Here is a 15,668-nt window from a genome sequence, read left to right as displayed (position 1 = left end):
CCGTTTCTCAGAGGGGAAGAGGGGACGGTCTTGCTGGGCAGGAGCCGTAGCTGGTTTCGTGTCACGCTTGGGTCAGTTGCTTGAGTCCTGGGACGTGGGCTGGTGGCTGGGTGGGTGGCTGGGTGGGAGACCCTGCTGGATCAGCCAGCGCTGTCTCCAGAAGGAAATAGCTGAGCTGGACCAGCTGGGAGGGGCAGGCAGGGTGATGCAGTGCACGGCTTTGGATGCCCAAGCAGCCATGATGCAGGCTGGGGCCAGCCCCGGGGGCAGAGGCTCATGTGGCAAACCAGGAGCAGAGAGGGGGCTGGGCCCAAACCCAGGCTTTCACAACAACCCTCTTGGAGAGCTCCTTTCTGAGGACACGCCCTCATGACCATAGGACCTCCCACTTGGCCCACCTTCTAGAAGTTTCCTCACCTCCCAATAATGCTACCTGGGAATCAGACCTCTCTCTTTCTTTCTTTCTTTCTTTCTTTCTTTCTTTCTTTCTTTCTTTCTTTCTTTCTTTCTTTCTTTTTATTTATTTACCTGAAAGGCAGAGTTTAAGAGAGAGAGAGAGATCTTCCATCTGCTGATTCACTCCCAAAATGGTTGCAATAGCCAGAGCTGGGCTGGTCTGAAGGCAGAAGCTAGGAGCTTCTTCTGGTTCTCCCACATGGGTGCAGGGCCCAAGGACCTGGGCCATCTTCTGCTGCTTTCCCAGGCACATCAGCAGGGAGCTGGATCAGAAGTGGAGCAGCCGGCTCTCAAACTGGCACCCATAGGGGAGGCTGGCACCACAGACAGCAGCTTTGCCTGCTACACCGCAGCACCGGAATCAGATCTTTAACATGTAGGCCGATAGGGCCACTCAGCATTCAAATACAACAATTAGCAATGTGTGCCATGGACCCCAGTTGGTGGAGAAGTGGACAGCCCACCAGCTGACACGACCATCCGTGCCCCAGAGGGTGATCTTGGGTGGGGCCCAGGCTGCTGCTGGCTTGGCCCATGCCAAAAGCTGTGTTCCTTAGGTTGAGGCCTCCTTGGTTGGTTCACATCAGGAATCACTGGGGGTCCCGAGTCTCAGACCGTGAATCTGAGATCATCTCCTGGGGCCGCCAACCTCAGGTAGTGGGCAAGCAGCACCCCAGGCCTCAAGCCGAGGGAACAGGGGAGCGGGGTGGCCTGAGCGGCCCAGGGGAATCTCTGCCAGGACCCGCACCCCCAGCTCCATGGTGAGGGTGGCCAGATCTGTCCTCCTGTCTCACTTGCCTCTGGCTGTGTTGCCCATCTGGGAGTTCCAGGAGGGGTGCTGGCGGGGCGCAGGGGGCAGGCCCATCCCAGCTGTGTGCGCCCTGCAGCCCCTGCACCCCTGCCTGTGTGCCTGACCTCGTGTGGTGCTTGCGCAGCCCCTGCAGGTGCCATGAGCCTGGAGGACTTCCACAGGAGCGTGCTGGACGCCCAGGAGTGGATGAAGGCGGTGCACGAGCGGCTGCACATCAATGACAACACCCAGGGGCCCCGCGCCGCCCTGGAGGCTCGGCTGCGGGAGACAGAGGTACGCAGGGGTGTGGCCCCGGTGGCTGTGCGATCCTCCCCCGTGCCTCCCGCTCCTCCGTGTTCCCACCTGTTAGATGGAAGGGGTAGACGAGCCGCATGTTTCTCAACCTCTGCTCTGTGTGCAGATCTCCGGGGGGGGGGGGGGGGGGTGCTTAAATGCAGGTTCTGATCAGGTCCAGGTGTTGTCCGGGAGTCTGCGTCCCTGGCAGGTTCCCGGCGATGCCGGATGCTGATGGCTTCACCTGCTGCACCACAGCACCGGCCCCCGTTAGCGATATTTCTAAATGCGTATCACAACCCAGTGTGGTAGACCAAGCAGGTGTGGTGACCGCTGCCTCCAGGTGAGGACAGGAGACCCAGAGTCCTGGAGTGATCCAGACCCACGTGGCTGTCAGCAGGGCGGCCCGTGGCAGGCAGGAGCCTCTCCCCTACCCCTCCACAGGGAAGGGTCTGAGACCACCGGACATTGGTCTGAGAAGGCTGACCGCCTGCCCCCAAGGAGACAGGCTGGGGGCTTAGGCCTGAGCTCCAGGCAACCGTGTGAGTGCAGATCCGAAGGGAAGTAGAAGATAATACAAACACGAATCTGAGCCAATGAGCACGCAGCGTGGCCGGGCAGCCTGCAGGGACTCCCCGCATCACTAGTGCTCGCTGTCCCCCTGGGCAGAGAGCAGTCACTCTCTCCTCATTGCTTCGGCCTTAAGTCCCGTGACGGAGGTCATGCAGGTGGGCGAGGTGGTCCTGGGATTGGGATCTGGTCGTTTTCCACTGCAGAGACCACGCTTTGGCTGCCGCCACCAACAACCAGGAACGGCAAAGGCTGACCTTGACTGTGATTAGTTGGTCAATACGTTTATTAGGGGAGGCCCCCGCCCTGAGAGAGAAGAGGGAGGAGTGGGGGAAGCCAGCAGAGATGAGCTAAGTGGACGCAGGGATAGGCAGGGGGAGCTGGGACGGGACAGTTGGAGGGAGCATCTCAGACCTCCGTGAGGTTCGGGGGAGCCTGGCGAGGCCACGGGGTGTCCTTGAGTCACCCTGCAGGAGACACGGCCGCCCCCTGCCTCTTGGTCACCTGTGGGAGCAGGTGCAGGGCTGGGGGCGTGGCCCTGGGGGGAGCCTTGTGGCTGCACGCACGGTGATGGGGGTTTCACACGCGTTTCCCCATCCCTGAAAAAGTAGCTGAGCCGTGTGTGCTCCTAAGGAAGGCCCCCATTCTGCAGGTGGGAAAACCGAGTCCGAGCAGAGCGGGGACTTGTCTGAGTTCTCAGCAGGAAAGGGGCATGGCAGGGGGTGAGGGCACTCACTCTCCTTGAACAGCAGTGGGCAGTCCTGCGCCCACGCCCGCGGCTCCTGCCTCCTGCCCCCTGCCCTCTGAGCCATCAGCAGGTTGTCCAAAGTCACAGACCGGGTGCAGGGGCTGCATCCTGAGCCCAGCACCTGCGGCCTCACAGTCCCAGCTCCCTGTTCGAGGCCACCGTCCTCACCAGGCCAGGCCCGTCTGCATTTTGCCTTGTGCCTCACTTCGTGCCCACCACAGAAAATCTGCCGGCTGGAGCCCGAGGGGCGCGTGAAGGTGGACCTGGTGCTGGGTGCGGCGGAAGCCTTGCTGGCCTGCTGCCATGAAGACCAGAAGCCTGAGGTCCTGGCCCAGCTGAGGGACATCAAGGCCCAGTGGGAGGAGACGGTCACCTATATGACTCACTGTCACAGGTAAGGGGCCGGGGCGGGGGACCTGGCCAGGGCCCTCCTTGTCCACCACCGTGCTGGCCAGGGGCCTTGACCCAAGGGACACCGCGGCAGTCCTGGGATCCCTGGGGGCAGGATGTTCCCTTGGGACTCAGGCCAGCCCTGCTGCCTCTCATTAGCATCACGCTTAATGAGGATTGGGACACTGGGAGCCCAGCGTGTTTGCCAACAGTGCCTAATAGACCAGCCGAGAATAGCCGGACAGCTGTGTGCCGTGAGCACCGCAGCCTGGCTTCTCTGCCTGCACCAGGGAGCTGGGCTAGGGTTGGGGGCGGGGTAGGGAGCAGAGACTCAGACCTGCCATTGACTTGCCTTGCTGGTTACTTCCCTGGAGGCCATGAGTCCCGCACCTGAAGCCAGGGGAGTAATCCAGCGCCCCCTGGAGGCCGTGAGGAAGATGGGGATGGTAGACGTCGGGGTGAGGCACCCGCCGGGCCCTCAGGAGCCCCGAGCTGCCTTTGCCGTGGCTTCTCTGTGTGGCAAGGCCGTGCATGAGACGAGGATGGGTTTGCACAGAACTTTGTGCTTCCCAGACCTTCCCACCTGACACCCTTGCAAGGTGGCTTGACGCTGGCTGGGGAAATAGGGCCATTGCTGTGTTCCGTTACAGGCGGGGAAACCGAGGCGGGTTCAAGGGCACAGTTGCACTGCAAGGTCACAGCACCCCTGGAACCCACATGCAGGCTCCCAGCTCCCTTTCTCCACTGGGGGCACCAAGCCCACAGATGCTGTTGTCCTCTGCAAGCAGGCTCCTCCATGCATGTGCTAAGGGCCAGGTGTCACTGTGTTCAGAGTTGCAATGCCACAGAGAAGTGACTGGGGGTATCCGTGCAGCAGTAGTGGGAGTTCAGGGCCAGGGTTTGGGTGTTGGCGGCTAAGGGCTCGCCAGCTCATCACCCAGGCGGGCGGTTCTCAGGGGCGTCTGGAATCTGAGCCTCACCAGGGAGTTCACCTGTAGCAAGGAGGGTCCGACCCTGTTGGATGTAGTGAGGCCCAGAATCTAGTGCTCCCCAGCTGCCCAGGCGACTCCAAGGCAGACGTGACGTCATCATGTCCTGTCCACACTGGGGGGCGGCAGACGCGTGGCTCCCGGCCAGGTCCCTCACGGCCCCGTGGTCTCTGCCCACAGCCGCATTGAGTGGGTGTGGCTGCACTGGAGTGAGTACCTGCTGGCCCAGGATGAGTTCTACCGCTGGTTCCAGAAGATGACGGTCACGCTGGAGCCGCCCGTGGAGCTGCAGCTCGGGCTGCAGGAGAAGCAGTGGCAGCTGAGCCACGCCCAGGTGCTGCTGCAAAACGTGGACCACCAGGCCGTGCTCCTGGAGCGGCTGCTGGAGGAGGCGGCCTCCCTCTTCAACAGGATCGGGGACCCCAGCGTGGACGAGGGGGCCCAGAAGAGGATGCAGGCTGAATACGACGCCGTGAAGGCCAAGGCCCAGGTGAGGCTTGGGGGTTCTCGCCTCCCACCTGTCCACGCTCCTTCGTCCATCTCCTCACCCATTCTCCTCCTCCTCCCGTCCACCCACTGCTCACCCGTCCATGTCCCACTAAACTATCAAACTCCCATTCACTGCCTGCCCGTCTCCTCACCCACCCAACCACCTCCGTCCACCCCGCCCCGTCCCTCTGTGCTCCCTTCCGTCCGCCTCCCCCACTGGCCTAACCAGTCTCCTGCTCGGCCACGTAATCACTCGCTCCCCATCTGTCTGCTCACTCACTGAGCCACCCCCTCCTTACCCACACATTCCCCTCTCCATCATCCACCTGCTCATCTCCCTGCCACCTGATTGCTCATCCTCCAGTCTCCCATGTACCCGCCCAGTCACCCTGCCACCACCACCCGCCCACCCGTCCCGGCGACATCTGCCGTCCATACGTCCGGTGTGTGCGGTGTCCTGCACACAGGGTGCTGAATCTGCGTGCACTGGCCGACGGGCGGAGGCTCTGTGCTGCTCCCTTCCTCTCCTCCCTCCTCGTTCCCCCTCCCCTTCCCCCTCCCTTCCTCTGCTCTCTCGCCCACCCCCTGGCCCCTCTGCCAGTTCTGTGCGTTCCTCCACCTCATTCCTGCCTTGGTTTTTAAACGGTTCATTGAGGTGTTCGGTGAAATCGGTAGAGTCTGTGCCCACCTGCTGTTCTTTAGGGCCGTGTCCTCTCTGGCGGGCTGTGCATTCCTCCCAGACAGAGGGTGCTTTCACAGTCACCCCAGGCTTGTGTGTGGCCGTCTCAGGGGGTCCCAGCGGCTGACGTCCCAAGGTCTGATACTGTCGTGTGTTGTGTCTCCTGACTTGGTGGACAGTTCCTTAGGGGCTTTGCCACTTTTTAAGCCAAGATCTATTTTATTTATTTGAAAGGCAGAGTGCAGAGAGACAGGGAGAAAGAGAGTTTCCATCTGCCAGTTCAGCCCCCAAATGTCTGGGCCAGGCCGCAGCCAGGAGCCAGGAACTTCATCCGGGTGGCAGGGCCCCCTTAGCATTAGCGGGGTGCGGGATCAGAAGTGGAGCAGCCAGGACCTGAACTGGCGCTGACATGGGATGCCAGTGTCTCAGACAGTGGCTTAACTCGTTTGCCACAACGCCAGCCCTGGGCTTCGTAATTTTGAGCCGTGAACTCATCTCGCAGAACCCCGTGGCTGGGTCTTGGCCTGCCCGTGGCTTTGCATGAGCTCCCGCCTGGCTCCCCTGCGAAGTTGCCCTCTGGGTCAGCGTACACATTTGGGAGTCCCTGAGTTGAGCTAGGGCCCTGAACATGAACCCCACACTGAAGGGATGCATTTGGCCCCCGGCTGCGTGTTCTGGAAGTCGGCCGGTTTGTTTGCCGAAGCCCAGGCCGACACACAAGCTTCCTTGTCTCTGGAAAGACTGTTTTCTGCTTTGCCCTTTAGGGGCGTGGAGTGGGGGCACTCGAAGGTCCTCCCCTTTTCAGTGGTCTCCGCTTCCTCCGGGACCAAAGCCCTGTGCCAGCCCAGCATTCCCCCCAGGCCTCCAATAGCTGACGTCAGGCTCTCGTGTGAGTTTGATGGCCCGGTGCCCATGACGCCTGTACTCGTGGTCTCTGGGTGAGCCCTCACCTCGGGGGCACTGGGTGTGCATTTTCCCAGCACTCCTGGCTGGCTGCAAGGGCAGGTGTTCAGGTCGCGTAGCCCACTGTGGTGCTGCTGGTGGTGGTCTGCGGGGTCCCTCACATTGCTAAGTTAGGGGAGATCGTGTTCCGGAAGAAACAGAGGCAGGGAATCCAGCAGGAGCAGGACTCCGGCTGCTGACTGCGTGGGAAGGGACCTGGGTTGGGGCCAGGCGCCAGGGCTGCCCAGCCACGTGGCCTTGGGGCAGCTCCCCGACCTGTAACCAGGTTGTCGGGGCTGAATGAGCTACCGGAGCTCTCTGAGAACCGGCAGCACGCTCCCGATCGAGGACGCTCTCTGCTCTCAGAGGCAGTGGGAATAAATAGCACAACAGGGCCAGGCGCAGCAGGTGCTGAGAGCTATTTATTGAATGAAGAGAGCTCCACCCCCCAGCCAGCCCCGGGGCCCCAGAGGGGAGTGACAGGAGGTTCCCGGGGCAGCTGCACAGGGGCCAGAGGGGTGGTCAGGATGGGGATGGGTCTCATGCAGATGCCACCACGCGGTCCTGCTGCGGCCCTGCGGGGCAGGTTCAACAGTTGGCCTGGATGGGGCGGAGCCTCATAGCCTGCTGGTCCTGGCTCCGTAGGCAACAGGTGCCTGTGCTAAACAGGGAGCCCCTAGTCCAGGGTACAGAGGCACGGAGATGGGACGTGGCTGGTGTGTGTGTCTGTGTGTGAATATATATATATATGTGTGTGCCTTCATGTGTGTGTGTTCATGTGTGAGAGTATATGTGTGTTCATGTGTGTGTATGTGTGAGAGTATATATGTGGGTGTATTCGTATGTGTGTATGTATGTGTTCATTGTATGTGTGTTTGTGTGTGTGTGTGTGAGTATATATGTGTGTGTTCGTGTTCGTGTGTGTGTGTGTCTGGAGCCAGGAGGTCCCAGGGGACCCCATGACCTTGAGAAGATGAAAAGTCACTCCGCCCTCCCCACAGACTTTCACTTCCCCACCCAGATATCGGCCTCTGGGGCCACCCCAGCTGCCAGCTCCGGGGAGAAGGGCATGCGCGGGCCCCTCCCGGCGGGGAGGGGAGCACCATGTGTCCAGAGCTCCCCAGGAGCCACATGGCACAGCTGCCTCCTGCCCACTGCCCTGCAGCCTTGGTGAGCCCCTCGGCTTGCACCAAAGACTTTCTCAAGGACGATCCGCCTCAGGGACAGGGCGAGGGCCCCATGGGGGGACGACCCTGGGGGTCGCGTGTGTCGATGCTGTACTCCCTCTCACCTAGGAGAGCCGTGTCCCGCGATCCACATACAAGCTAGCGGGGTGCCGTCTGCACCTACAGATGTCCAGCTTGTTCATTGGCAAAGCCCCCCGTGTGGTGGGGAGGGCCGCCCCAGAGGGAGGTGCTTCCAGGGGACAGCAGGCCAAGCGTGGAGGTGGGCGACAGCACCATTCTCCCTGAAGCAGCCCCTCGGAACCACGGTTACACTGAGCCCCAGCCGCGCCGTGCGCTTCCTCTGCACACACGCCTCAGATAAATGGCCACCTGCACACAGAAAGGAAGTGCCCGTAGCTTCTGGGGGCCTCTCCCTGCTCCTGCACCGCACAGGTTACCAGGACACAAGTCCGGTGGTGCAGCCACAGCCTGGCTGGTCACCAAGATGGCTGCAAAGTGACAGCCGGTGGGCAGCTCACAGGACGCGGCTACGCTGCCCGGGGTTGGCTCACGTCCTGGGGAGAAGCAGCAGGGGCTGCAGTAGTCCGTCCCTTACTCTGAACTGTGTGGATTTAGAAGTCGTGTGTTGTTTATTTCGGGAATTTCAGTTTGGTGTTTTGAGGCTGTGGTTGACCCCAGGTCAGTGAAACCATGGTGGGGGAGGGGGTGGGAGTGGGGGTGCTGCAGAGACAGGGTGGCGGTCGCCCGGAGGTCATAGCTTGTGTGCTTTGAATCGGATGCTCCCGTTCCATCCATCACAGATGTGTGCTTGTCCCACACCTCGGCCTGGACCTCGCTGCCCATGCGGCTCTGGGCAGAGGCAGGAACCCAGGCCAGCGAGCCAGGTTGGGTTTTGTCATCGCTGACGGCTTAATTGTTTGGTCTGACGAGGAGGTGGAGCACCCCCATCGTCATCCTGCCGCCCTGCACCGCGGCTCTGAGACGGCCGCGCCTGGCACACGCTGTGGCTGGCTGCCTGCCCGCCTGGCCCTGGGTCCTCACGCGTGCCTGCTCCTTGTCGCTGGGGCCTTTATTTACTCTGGCCTTGGCTGGTGCCAGCACCTGGCTGTTCAGCCCTGCAGAGCCGCGCTTGGCGGTGGGGGTGGGTGGGACGCGCGCCTTCCTGGCTCGGTCGGCAGCCGCTCCGTGCCCACTTGTTCTTCCTCTCTGTGTGCTTCCTGGGCGAGCCCTTCCTGGGGCTGAGGGAGGCTCGGGAGGGTTTACTTTTGTTTATTTTCATTTTATTTGAAAAGTGGAGAGAGAGAGAGAGCGATCGATTGATCGATCAATCTTCCTTCCACTGGTTCTTTCCTCAAATGCCTCCAACAGCCAGGGCTGGGCCAGGCTGAAGCCAGCAGCCAGGAACTCAGTGCAGGATGGGTCCTAGCACTCGAGCCGTCATTTGCTGTCCCCCAGAGTTGACATCAGCGGGAAGCTGGCTCAGAGCGGAGTGGCAGACGCTGGAATCACTCGGATGTGGGATGCAGGTGTCCCAAGGGTCGACTTCACGCGGGACTACGTGTCCACACACCCTGGGAGGGCTTTGATGGCGGCAAACTACCCCATGGGAAGGAGGCACCAGCGAGGCTGGTGTGGTGGATCCCACACAGACAGGGAGGCCCGTGCCCAGAGGGTTCACGCTGTGCCCAAGGTGGGGCCAGGGTTCAAGCCCCAGGAAATGGCCTCCTAAGCCAGGGTCTTTTTAAAACTTTTTAAAAAATTTTTTTTAATTTTTATTCATTTATTTATTTTTGACAGGCAGGGTGGACAGTGAGAGAGAGAGACAAAAAAGAAGGGTCTTCCTTTTGCCGTTGGTTCACCCTCCAATGGCCGCTGCGGCCGGCGCGCCGCGCTGATCCGAAGGCAGGAGCCAGGTGCTTCTCCTGGTCTCCCATGGGGTGCAGGGCCCAAGCACCTGGGCCATCTTCCACTGCACTCCCTGGCCACAGCAGAGAGCTGGCCTGGAAGAGGAGCAACCGGGACAGAATCCGGCGCCCCGACCGGGACTAGAACCCGGTGTGCCGGCGCCGCTAGGCGGGGGATTAGCCTAGTGAGCCGCGGCGCCGGCTATAGCCAGGGTCTTGACTACTGGACCACAGAGTGACATCAGGCAGACCTGGCCTCGGTCACCAGGGTTTGTGCCGCTTGGACTTGAGCCTGGGGGAGGTCAGGGGCCGCGGGGGGCTGCATGGAGTGAGCACCATGCTCAGGGTGTTTTAAAAAGCAGGGTCTCAAGCACAGTGGGTCTTACACAGCGGGGATACCCTTGTCTCCCCAAATTCCAGCCGCCCCCAAGACATCATGTTGTGATTAGACCTTCAGTGGGACTGGCTGAGAAATACGCCGGAAGTGGCATTAAAAGATAGGTTTACTTCGATGCAGAGCTTTTTGGAATCCATGCATTTGTCGTAATGTGCCTTCTCCGTGGACTTCCTGAAGATCCATCCCGGAGCTGCTGCCAGCCCACACGGTGACCATCCCTGAGTGGGCAGGGGGCAGCCAGTGTCTGCTCGCACCCCCTGCAGACTCCGTGACAGCACAGAAGTGCCGTGGGCACCCTTGCCTCCTGGCTCTGAGTCTCGGCGCTTTCCTAGCCGGGGGCCGTGGGCGAGTCGCGTCACCTCCCTGTGTCCTCACCTGTCAGCCTGGGTGATGACAGTGCCGGCTGATGGGGCGGTCAGTGAGGTCATGGAGGTCAGGTTCACTGAGCAGGGCCCGCACCGCGGTGGGCGGGTGGTATTGTGTAGCAATGCTGTCACTGTGCCTCCCCGAGTGGCCTTCCCAGGACCTGAGCTGTGTGGCTGACAGGCCCGGTGTCCTCACACTTCGGCCTCCGAGCCGGTGCCTCCAGCTGCAGCCCAGCGTCTGGATCTCTGTCCCAAGCACTCTGAGGGCTGGAAGCCCCCTCCCCGACGCCCACCATACACACTCGGGCTGTGGGTTTCCTGGCCTCAAAGCCCAGGGGCAGCCTGGGCCAGGGGCCCTCATGGCTGGTGGCTCTCCCCGTCCTGCAGGAACGGGTGCACCTGCTGGCACAGGTGGCCCAGGAGCACGAGCAGTACCAGGCGAATGTGGACGAGTTCCAGCTGTGGCTGCAGGCGGTGGTGGAGAAGGCGCACAGCTGCCTGGGGCGGAACCGCAAGCTGAGCCCCGCGCACCGCCTCTCGGCACTGCAGGTAACCCCAGCCGGGCCTCCCCTAGAGGGGCCCCAGGGCCCGCCGAGGGGGGTATACCTGGACAGAGAGCTGTATGGTACCGTGGTTTAATAGGACGGCACTGGGGGCCCTGGAGATGTGCACACCCACAGTGCACGGGGCGCCCGTAAGGGGAACCACGGAGGAGTGCAGGGCCACAGCAGCGTGGTCCAGACCAGGGCGCCTGAGCGGGAGGTGGCTTTGTTGGTCACAGCGGGGGGTGGGGACTCCCAGCCTGGAGTGGGGGTGCCAGTGCTGCTGCCCATCCTGCCGAGCACAGGGCAGCTCCATGACAGGAATTATGACCCATAGGGGCACCAGGGCTGCAGCCGGAGGAGCTGGGTCTGCCCTGGCCCCTCCCACGTGCTGTGTGGCCTGAGTGAGCCTCAGGTCCCTCTGTCCAGGGAGAAGCGGACGATCCTCTGGACAGCACCTGTGTGTTTAATATGTGGATTTGCGTTGGCTCACTTTAAAAAACACGGGTGAACTTTTTTTAAAAAAGATTTATTTATTTATTTGAAACTCAGAGTTACACACACACACAGAGAAGAAAGACAGAGAGAGAGGTCTTCCATCCACTGGTTCACTCCCTAGTTGTCCGCAATGGCTGGAGCTGCGCTGATCTGAAGCCAGGAGCTTCTTCCAGGTCTCCCAGGCAGGTGCAGGGGCCCAAGCACTTGGGCCATCTTCTACTGCTTTCCCAGGCCATAGCAGAGAGCTGGATGGGAAGTGTAGCAGCTGGGACTTGAACCGACGTCCATATGGATTGCTGGCAGTGGCTTTACCTGCTACGCCACAGTGTTAGCCCCACAGGTGAACTTCTATTTAGAAAGTAAACCCATGTGACTTTTGAAAATGGCAAAACCAATGCTCGTTCATAGGAGGTGACCGTGCAGAGAAACCACAGGGCAGCAACAGGCTCTGTGTGGTGCCAGCCCATGGCCAGTCAGAGGCTCTGAGCCTGAGATTTAGCAAGGATCAGCCAAACCCAAGGGTGGAGACTCATCTGACGGGGTCTTCCTCCTTCACCTGATCAGAAGGCTGGGGGAGACTGAGGACGGATGCCTGTCTCTGCTGCAGGCGCACCCCGCAGAGGGGCCCTCTGGCTGTGGCTGGGATCGGGACAGCCAGGTCCACTGTGGGCCGTGCGGTGAACGCTTGCTTTTCCTCTCCTGTCCATCCCTTCCCCCTCACCCCTGCCTCTCCCCACCCCAGGACATCACCAAAGACTTCCCCAGGGGAGAGGACTCTCTGCAGAGGCTGCAAGAGCAGTCGGCGGGCGTCATCCGGAACACCTCTCCCCTGGGAGCGGAGAAGGTGGCCGGCGAGCTGGACGACATGCGGAAGGTTCTGGAGAAGCTGCGGCTGCTCTGGGAGGAGGAGGAGGCGCGGCTGCGGGGCCTGCTCCAGGCCGAGGGGGCCTGCGAGCTGCGGGTCCGGCAGCTGGAGACCGAGCTGGCAGAGTTCCGGAAGCGCCTTCACGGGCTGGCCCAGGAGGGCCTGGAGCCCGCAGCGAGGGCAGGGACCGAGGACGAGCTGCTGGCGCACTGGCGACGCTGCTCGGTAAGCCGCGGGGCGATCCAGGCTGCCGTCTCGCAGCCCTGAGCTCGCTCGCTCTGGCCCCCTGCACTGTGGCTGTTTCTGGATGGGGTCACAGACAAGTTGGGTGTTTATCCCCATTTTCTGGATGAAGACATTGAGGTGGGGGGAGATGATTTTCCAGTACCCCCAGGATCACGCGGTGAGTCGGTGAGGAAGTAAGACCGGAGGGGGAACGGGCAGCCGAGTCTGGACCTCGAAGCCATTCCCTTGCCCCGTGGTGGGTGAGGCGTGGGATTCCTCCGTGTACAGCCAGACTGCCAGCTCAGCGGGGAAGCTCTGGGTGTCGAGACGTCGAGTCCCACACACCACAGGGCTGGGGAGGCCACGCACAGGGTGCTGGTTCCCGAGGGGAGGGGACAGCCACTGGGACAGGCGCCACCCCATGTGCACTGCAGGGGCTGCCCTTGTAGGTACAGAGAGCTTTTATATTTGTTTACATATCTATTTTAATTTCTTTATAAAGAGAGGGAGAGCGCAAGATGGATGAGGCGGGGGGAGATATCTCCCACCTGCTGGCTCATTCCCCAAATGCAAACCAGGCTGAAGCCAGGAGCCACGAACTCAGTCTGGGTCCCCGACATGGGTGGCAGGGACCCATCATGTGTTGCCTCCAGGGTGTGCAGTAGCTGGAAGCTGGAATCAGGAATCAGGAGTGGAACTGGGACTTGAACCCAGGCACTACAGTGTGGAGCATGGGCATTGCAAAAAGCACCTTTCTCTTTTTTTAAAGAATATTTATTTATTTATTTGAAAATCAGAGTTACAGAGAGAGAGAGAGAGAATCTTCCATCCACTGGTTCATTCTCCAGATGGCTGCAACAGCTAGGGCTGAGCCAGGCTGAAGCCAGGAGCTTCTAGGTCTCGCACATGGATGCAGGGGCCCAAGCACTTGGACTGTCCTCTGTTGCTTTCCCGGGCAGGGAGCTGGATCGGAAGTAGAACAGCCGGGTCTCAAACCAGTGCCCTTGTGGGATGCTGGCATCGCAGGCAGCACCTTTACCTGCTGTGCCACAGCACCAGCCTCCCAAGCAGCACCTTAGCCACTGTGCCAGACATCTGCCCCAAGGGTTTCAAAATAAGGAGCCACAACCCTCTCTTGTCCTCCATCTTTATTTGTTGTTAACTCGGTCTCACCATTCCATTTACGAAGATGTCTCTGAAAGTCCCGCCCAGCTCTTTCCTCCACTCTGTGGCCATGGGTCTCCTTTCCCTCTCTCTCCTCATCTTGTTGCAAACGTTGATCTGTGGGTGGAAACGAGGATTCTCATTCAGATCACCCCGCGGGACCCCCTTCCTGCAAAGTCCTCGCTGCTCTGAGCATCGCCGCCCTCCCGGCCACGGGAGGTGGTGTGGTGCTGCGGCTGAGGGCCGTCGCTTTGGGCCCCGGCTGCCTGGCTTCAAGGCTTGGGTCCTCTCCCTGCTCCCTGGTTGGCTTTGAGAATTACTTTAGCCTTGGTAATGTGTGCAGAGGGAATAATGACACAGAGACCAGAACAGGAGCTTAGACTAGCACGTGTCGGGAAGTCGTGCTACCGTGTGTTCCATGGGACGGTGAGGGGTGAAGCCCCCCCGGGCACCACCGGGTGGGCCGTCTTCACGCGTGGGTTGCCCACCGCCAGCTCACGTGCACCACCTGTCTTTGCAGAGGTCATGACGTTGCTGCCTAACGGAACATCCATTGCAGTGACTGACGGAGGACGGGACTGGCCAGGCAGACTCTGTCCTGCTGCCTCCATGGTGGCCCCCATTGCCCCAGCCACTGCCTAAAGTTCCCCTCTTGGGGCTTTGTGCCTTGAGCTTGAGCCATTGACCGTGGGGGCTGGCGCTGAGGTGCAGAGGGTTAAACCTCCCCCTGCGGTGCCAGCATCCTGTATGGGTGCCTGTTCCAAGTCCCAGCTGTTCCACTTCTGATTTAGCCCCCTGCTAATGTGCCTGGGAAGGCAGTGGCAGATGACCCAAGTGCTTGGGCCCCTGCACCCGTGTGGGAGACCCAGAGGAAGCTCCTGGCTCCTGGCTTGGGCCTGGCTCTTGCAGTCATTTGGGGAGTGAAACAGCAGATGAAGATCTTCTTTCTCTTTCTGTTTCTCTGTCTCTCCCTCTCTCTCTAACTCCGCCTTCCAAATAAATAAATAAAATAAATCTTAAAAATGGTTGATAACGAGCCCAGCGAGGTGGGCGGGGCATCCTGCTGGTCACGGTCGACCTCCTAAGGTGCCAGGACCTCGGGAGGCGCTGTGTCGGAGGGTCTGGATGCAGGGAAGTGAAGCAGCCTGGGGGTGGTCCCGGCACGAATCTCCCAGGCAGCAGCACGGTGCAGACAGCGTGGCGGCACAGCTCGGTTTCGGGGCCCTGGGGGTCAGGTCTGGGTTCTGGGCTCTGTGGCCCCCCAGGCCCCTCTGGGGCCCTGCTCCCTGGGTGTAAGCGGGGATATGGAACTCTGCCTTCCCAGGAAGCCTTGGGCCCCTGCCACAGGGTCTGTGTCCCTGCATGAATCGTTAGGGCCGGGACTCCCCATCACAGTGCTGTGGGTGGGGGTGGTAGAGGGTGAAGCCAGCTACGGGCAAGGCCAAGCTCCAGGTCACGGAGTCAGAGGCGGGAGAGGGGACCCAGGCTCCAGGCTTGGGGTCCCGGTCCCTGCTCTTGGTGACAGTTTTCTGCCAGCTTGGCCCATCCCTGCCAGCCGAACCCGCCCCCTACCCCTGCACACCCTCCCCTCCTGTTGATGAGCCTCTCCCTCCCCCATGTCACCTGCCGCAGGCCACGCGTGCAGCCCTGGCCTCGGAGGAGCCCCGCGTGGAGCGGCTGCAGGCCCAGCTGAAGGAGCTCCTGGGCTCTGCCCACGACCTGCAGCCGCTCTCAGACGCCGTGGTCACCGCCATCCAGGACTTTCACAGGTGCTCAGGAGGCTGAGGGCGGGCGGGACTCGGGGCTGGGCCCCCACCCGGAGGGCGGGCAGAGGCCCCGGCCCGGGACTGAGCCCCACCCCGCTGCCTCCATCCTGGGTCCCTGTAGCCTGAAGGGGAAGAGTGCCAAGCTGCGCAGCGCGGCGGGTGCCCAGCTGTGGCAGCGGCTCCAGCGCCCCCTGCAGGATCTGCAGCTGTGGAAAGCCCTGGCGCAGCGGCTCCTGGACGTCACGGCCAGCCTGCCGGACCCGCCCTCCATCCACACCTTCCTGCCCCAGATCGAGGTAACCAGGGTCCCACAGGGGCTCACTGGGGAGGCCGAGGGCGGCTGGCGGCTGCGGGCAGCCTCTCGGCCACTGTCCTGAGGTGGGTCCCCAGACCTCATGGCACTGTGCA

General features: G+C 61.3%; 1 protein-coding gene across 6 annotated transcripts in view; it reads left to right on the top strand.

Annotated features, from left to right (window-relative positions):
- SYNE3 (spectrin repeat containing nuclear envelope family member 3) overlaps positions 1-15,668 on the top strand; it is a 79,131-nt gene that overhangs the window by 36,196 nt on the left and 27,267 nt on the right. For all 6 annotated transcript variants that reach the window (XM_070065593.1, XM_070065589.1, XM_070065592.1 and 3 more), the window contains 7 exons: positions 1,392-1,540; positions 3,080-3,252; positions 4,418-4,727; positions 10,588-10,749; positions 11,983-12,330; positions 15,127-15,263; positions 15,382-15,556. In XM_070065593.1, the coding sequence (XP_069921694.1) occupies positions 1,406-1,540; positions 3,080-3,252; positions 4,418-4,727; positions 10,588-10,749; positions 11,983-12,330; positions 15,127-15,263; positions 15,382-15,556 (1,440 nt within the window). In that variant the 5' untranslated portion in view covers positions 1,392-1,405. The remainder of the gene's footprint in view (positions 1-1,391; positions 1,541-3,079; positions 3,253-4,417; positions 4,728-10,587; positions 10,750-11,982; positions 12,331-15,126; positions 15,264-15,381; positions 15,557-15,668) is intronic.

The sequence above is a fragment of the Oryctolagus cuniculus genome, chromosome 20, assembly GCF_964237555.1.
Source record: "Oryctolagus cuniculus chromosome 20, mOryCun1.1, whole genome shotgun sequence".
Lineage (NCBI taxonomy): Eukaryota > Metazoa > Chordata > Mammalia > Lagomorpha > Leporidae > Oryctolagus > Oryctolagus cuniculus.
This window is presented reverse-complemented; position numbering and strand designations above follow the sequence as displayed.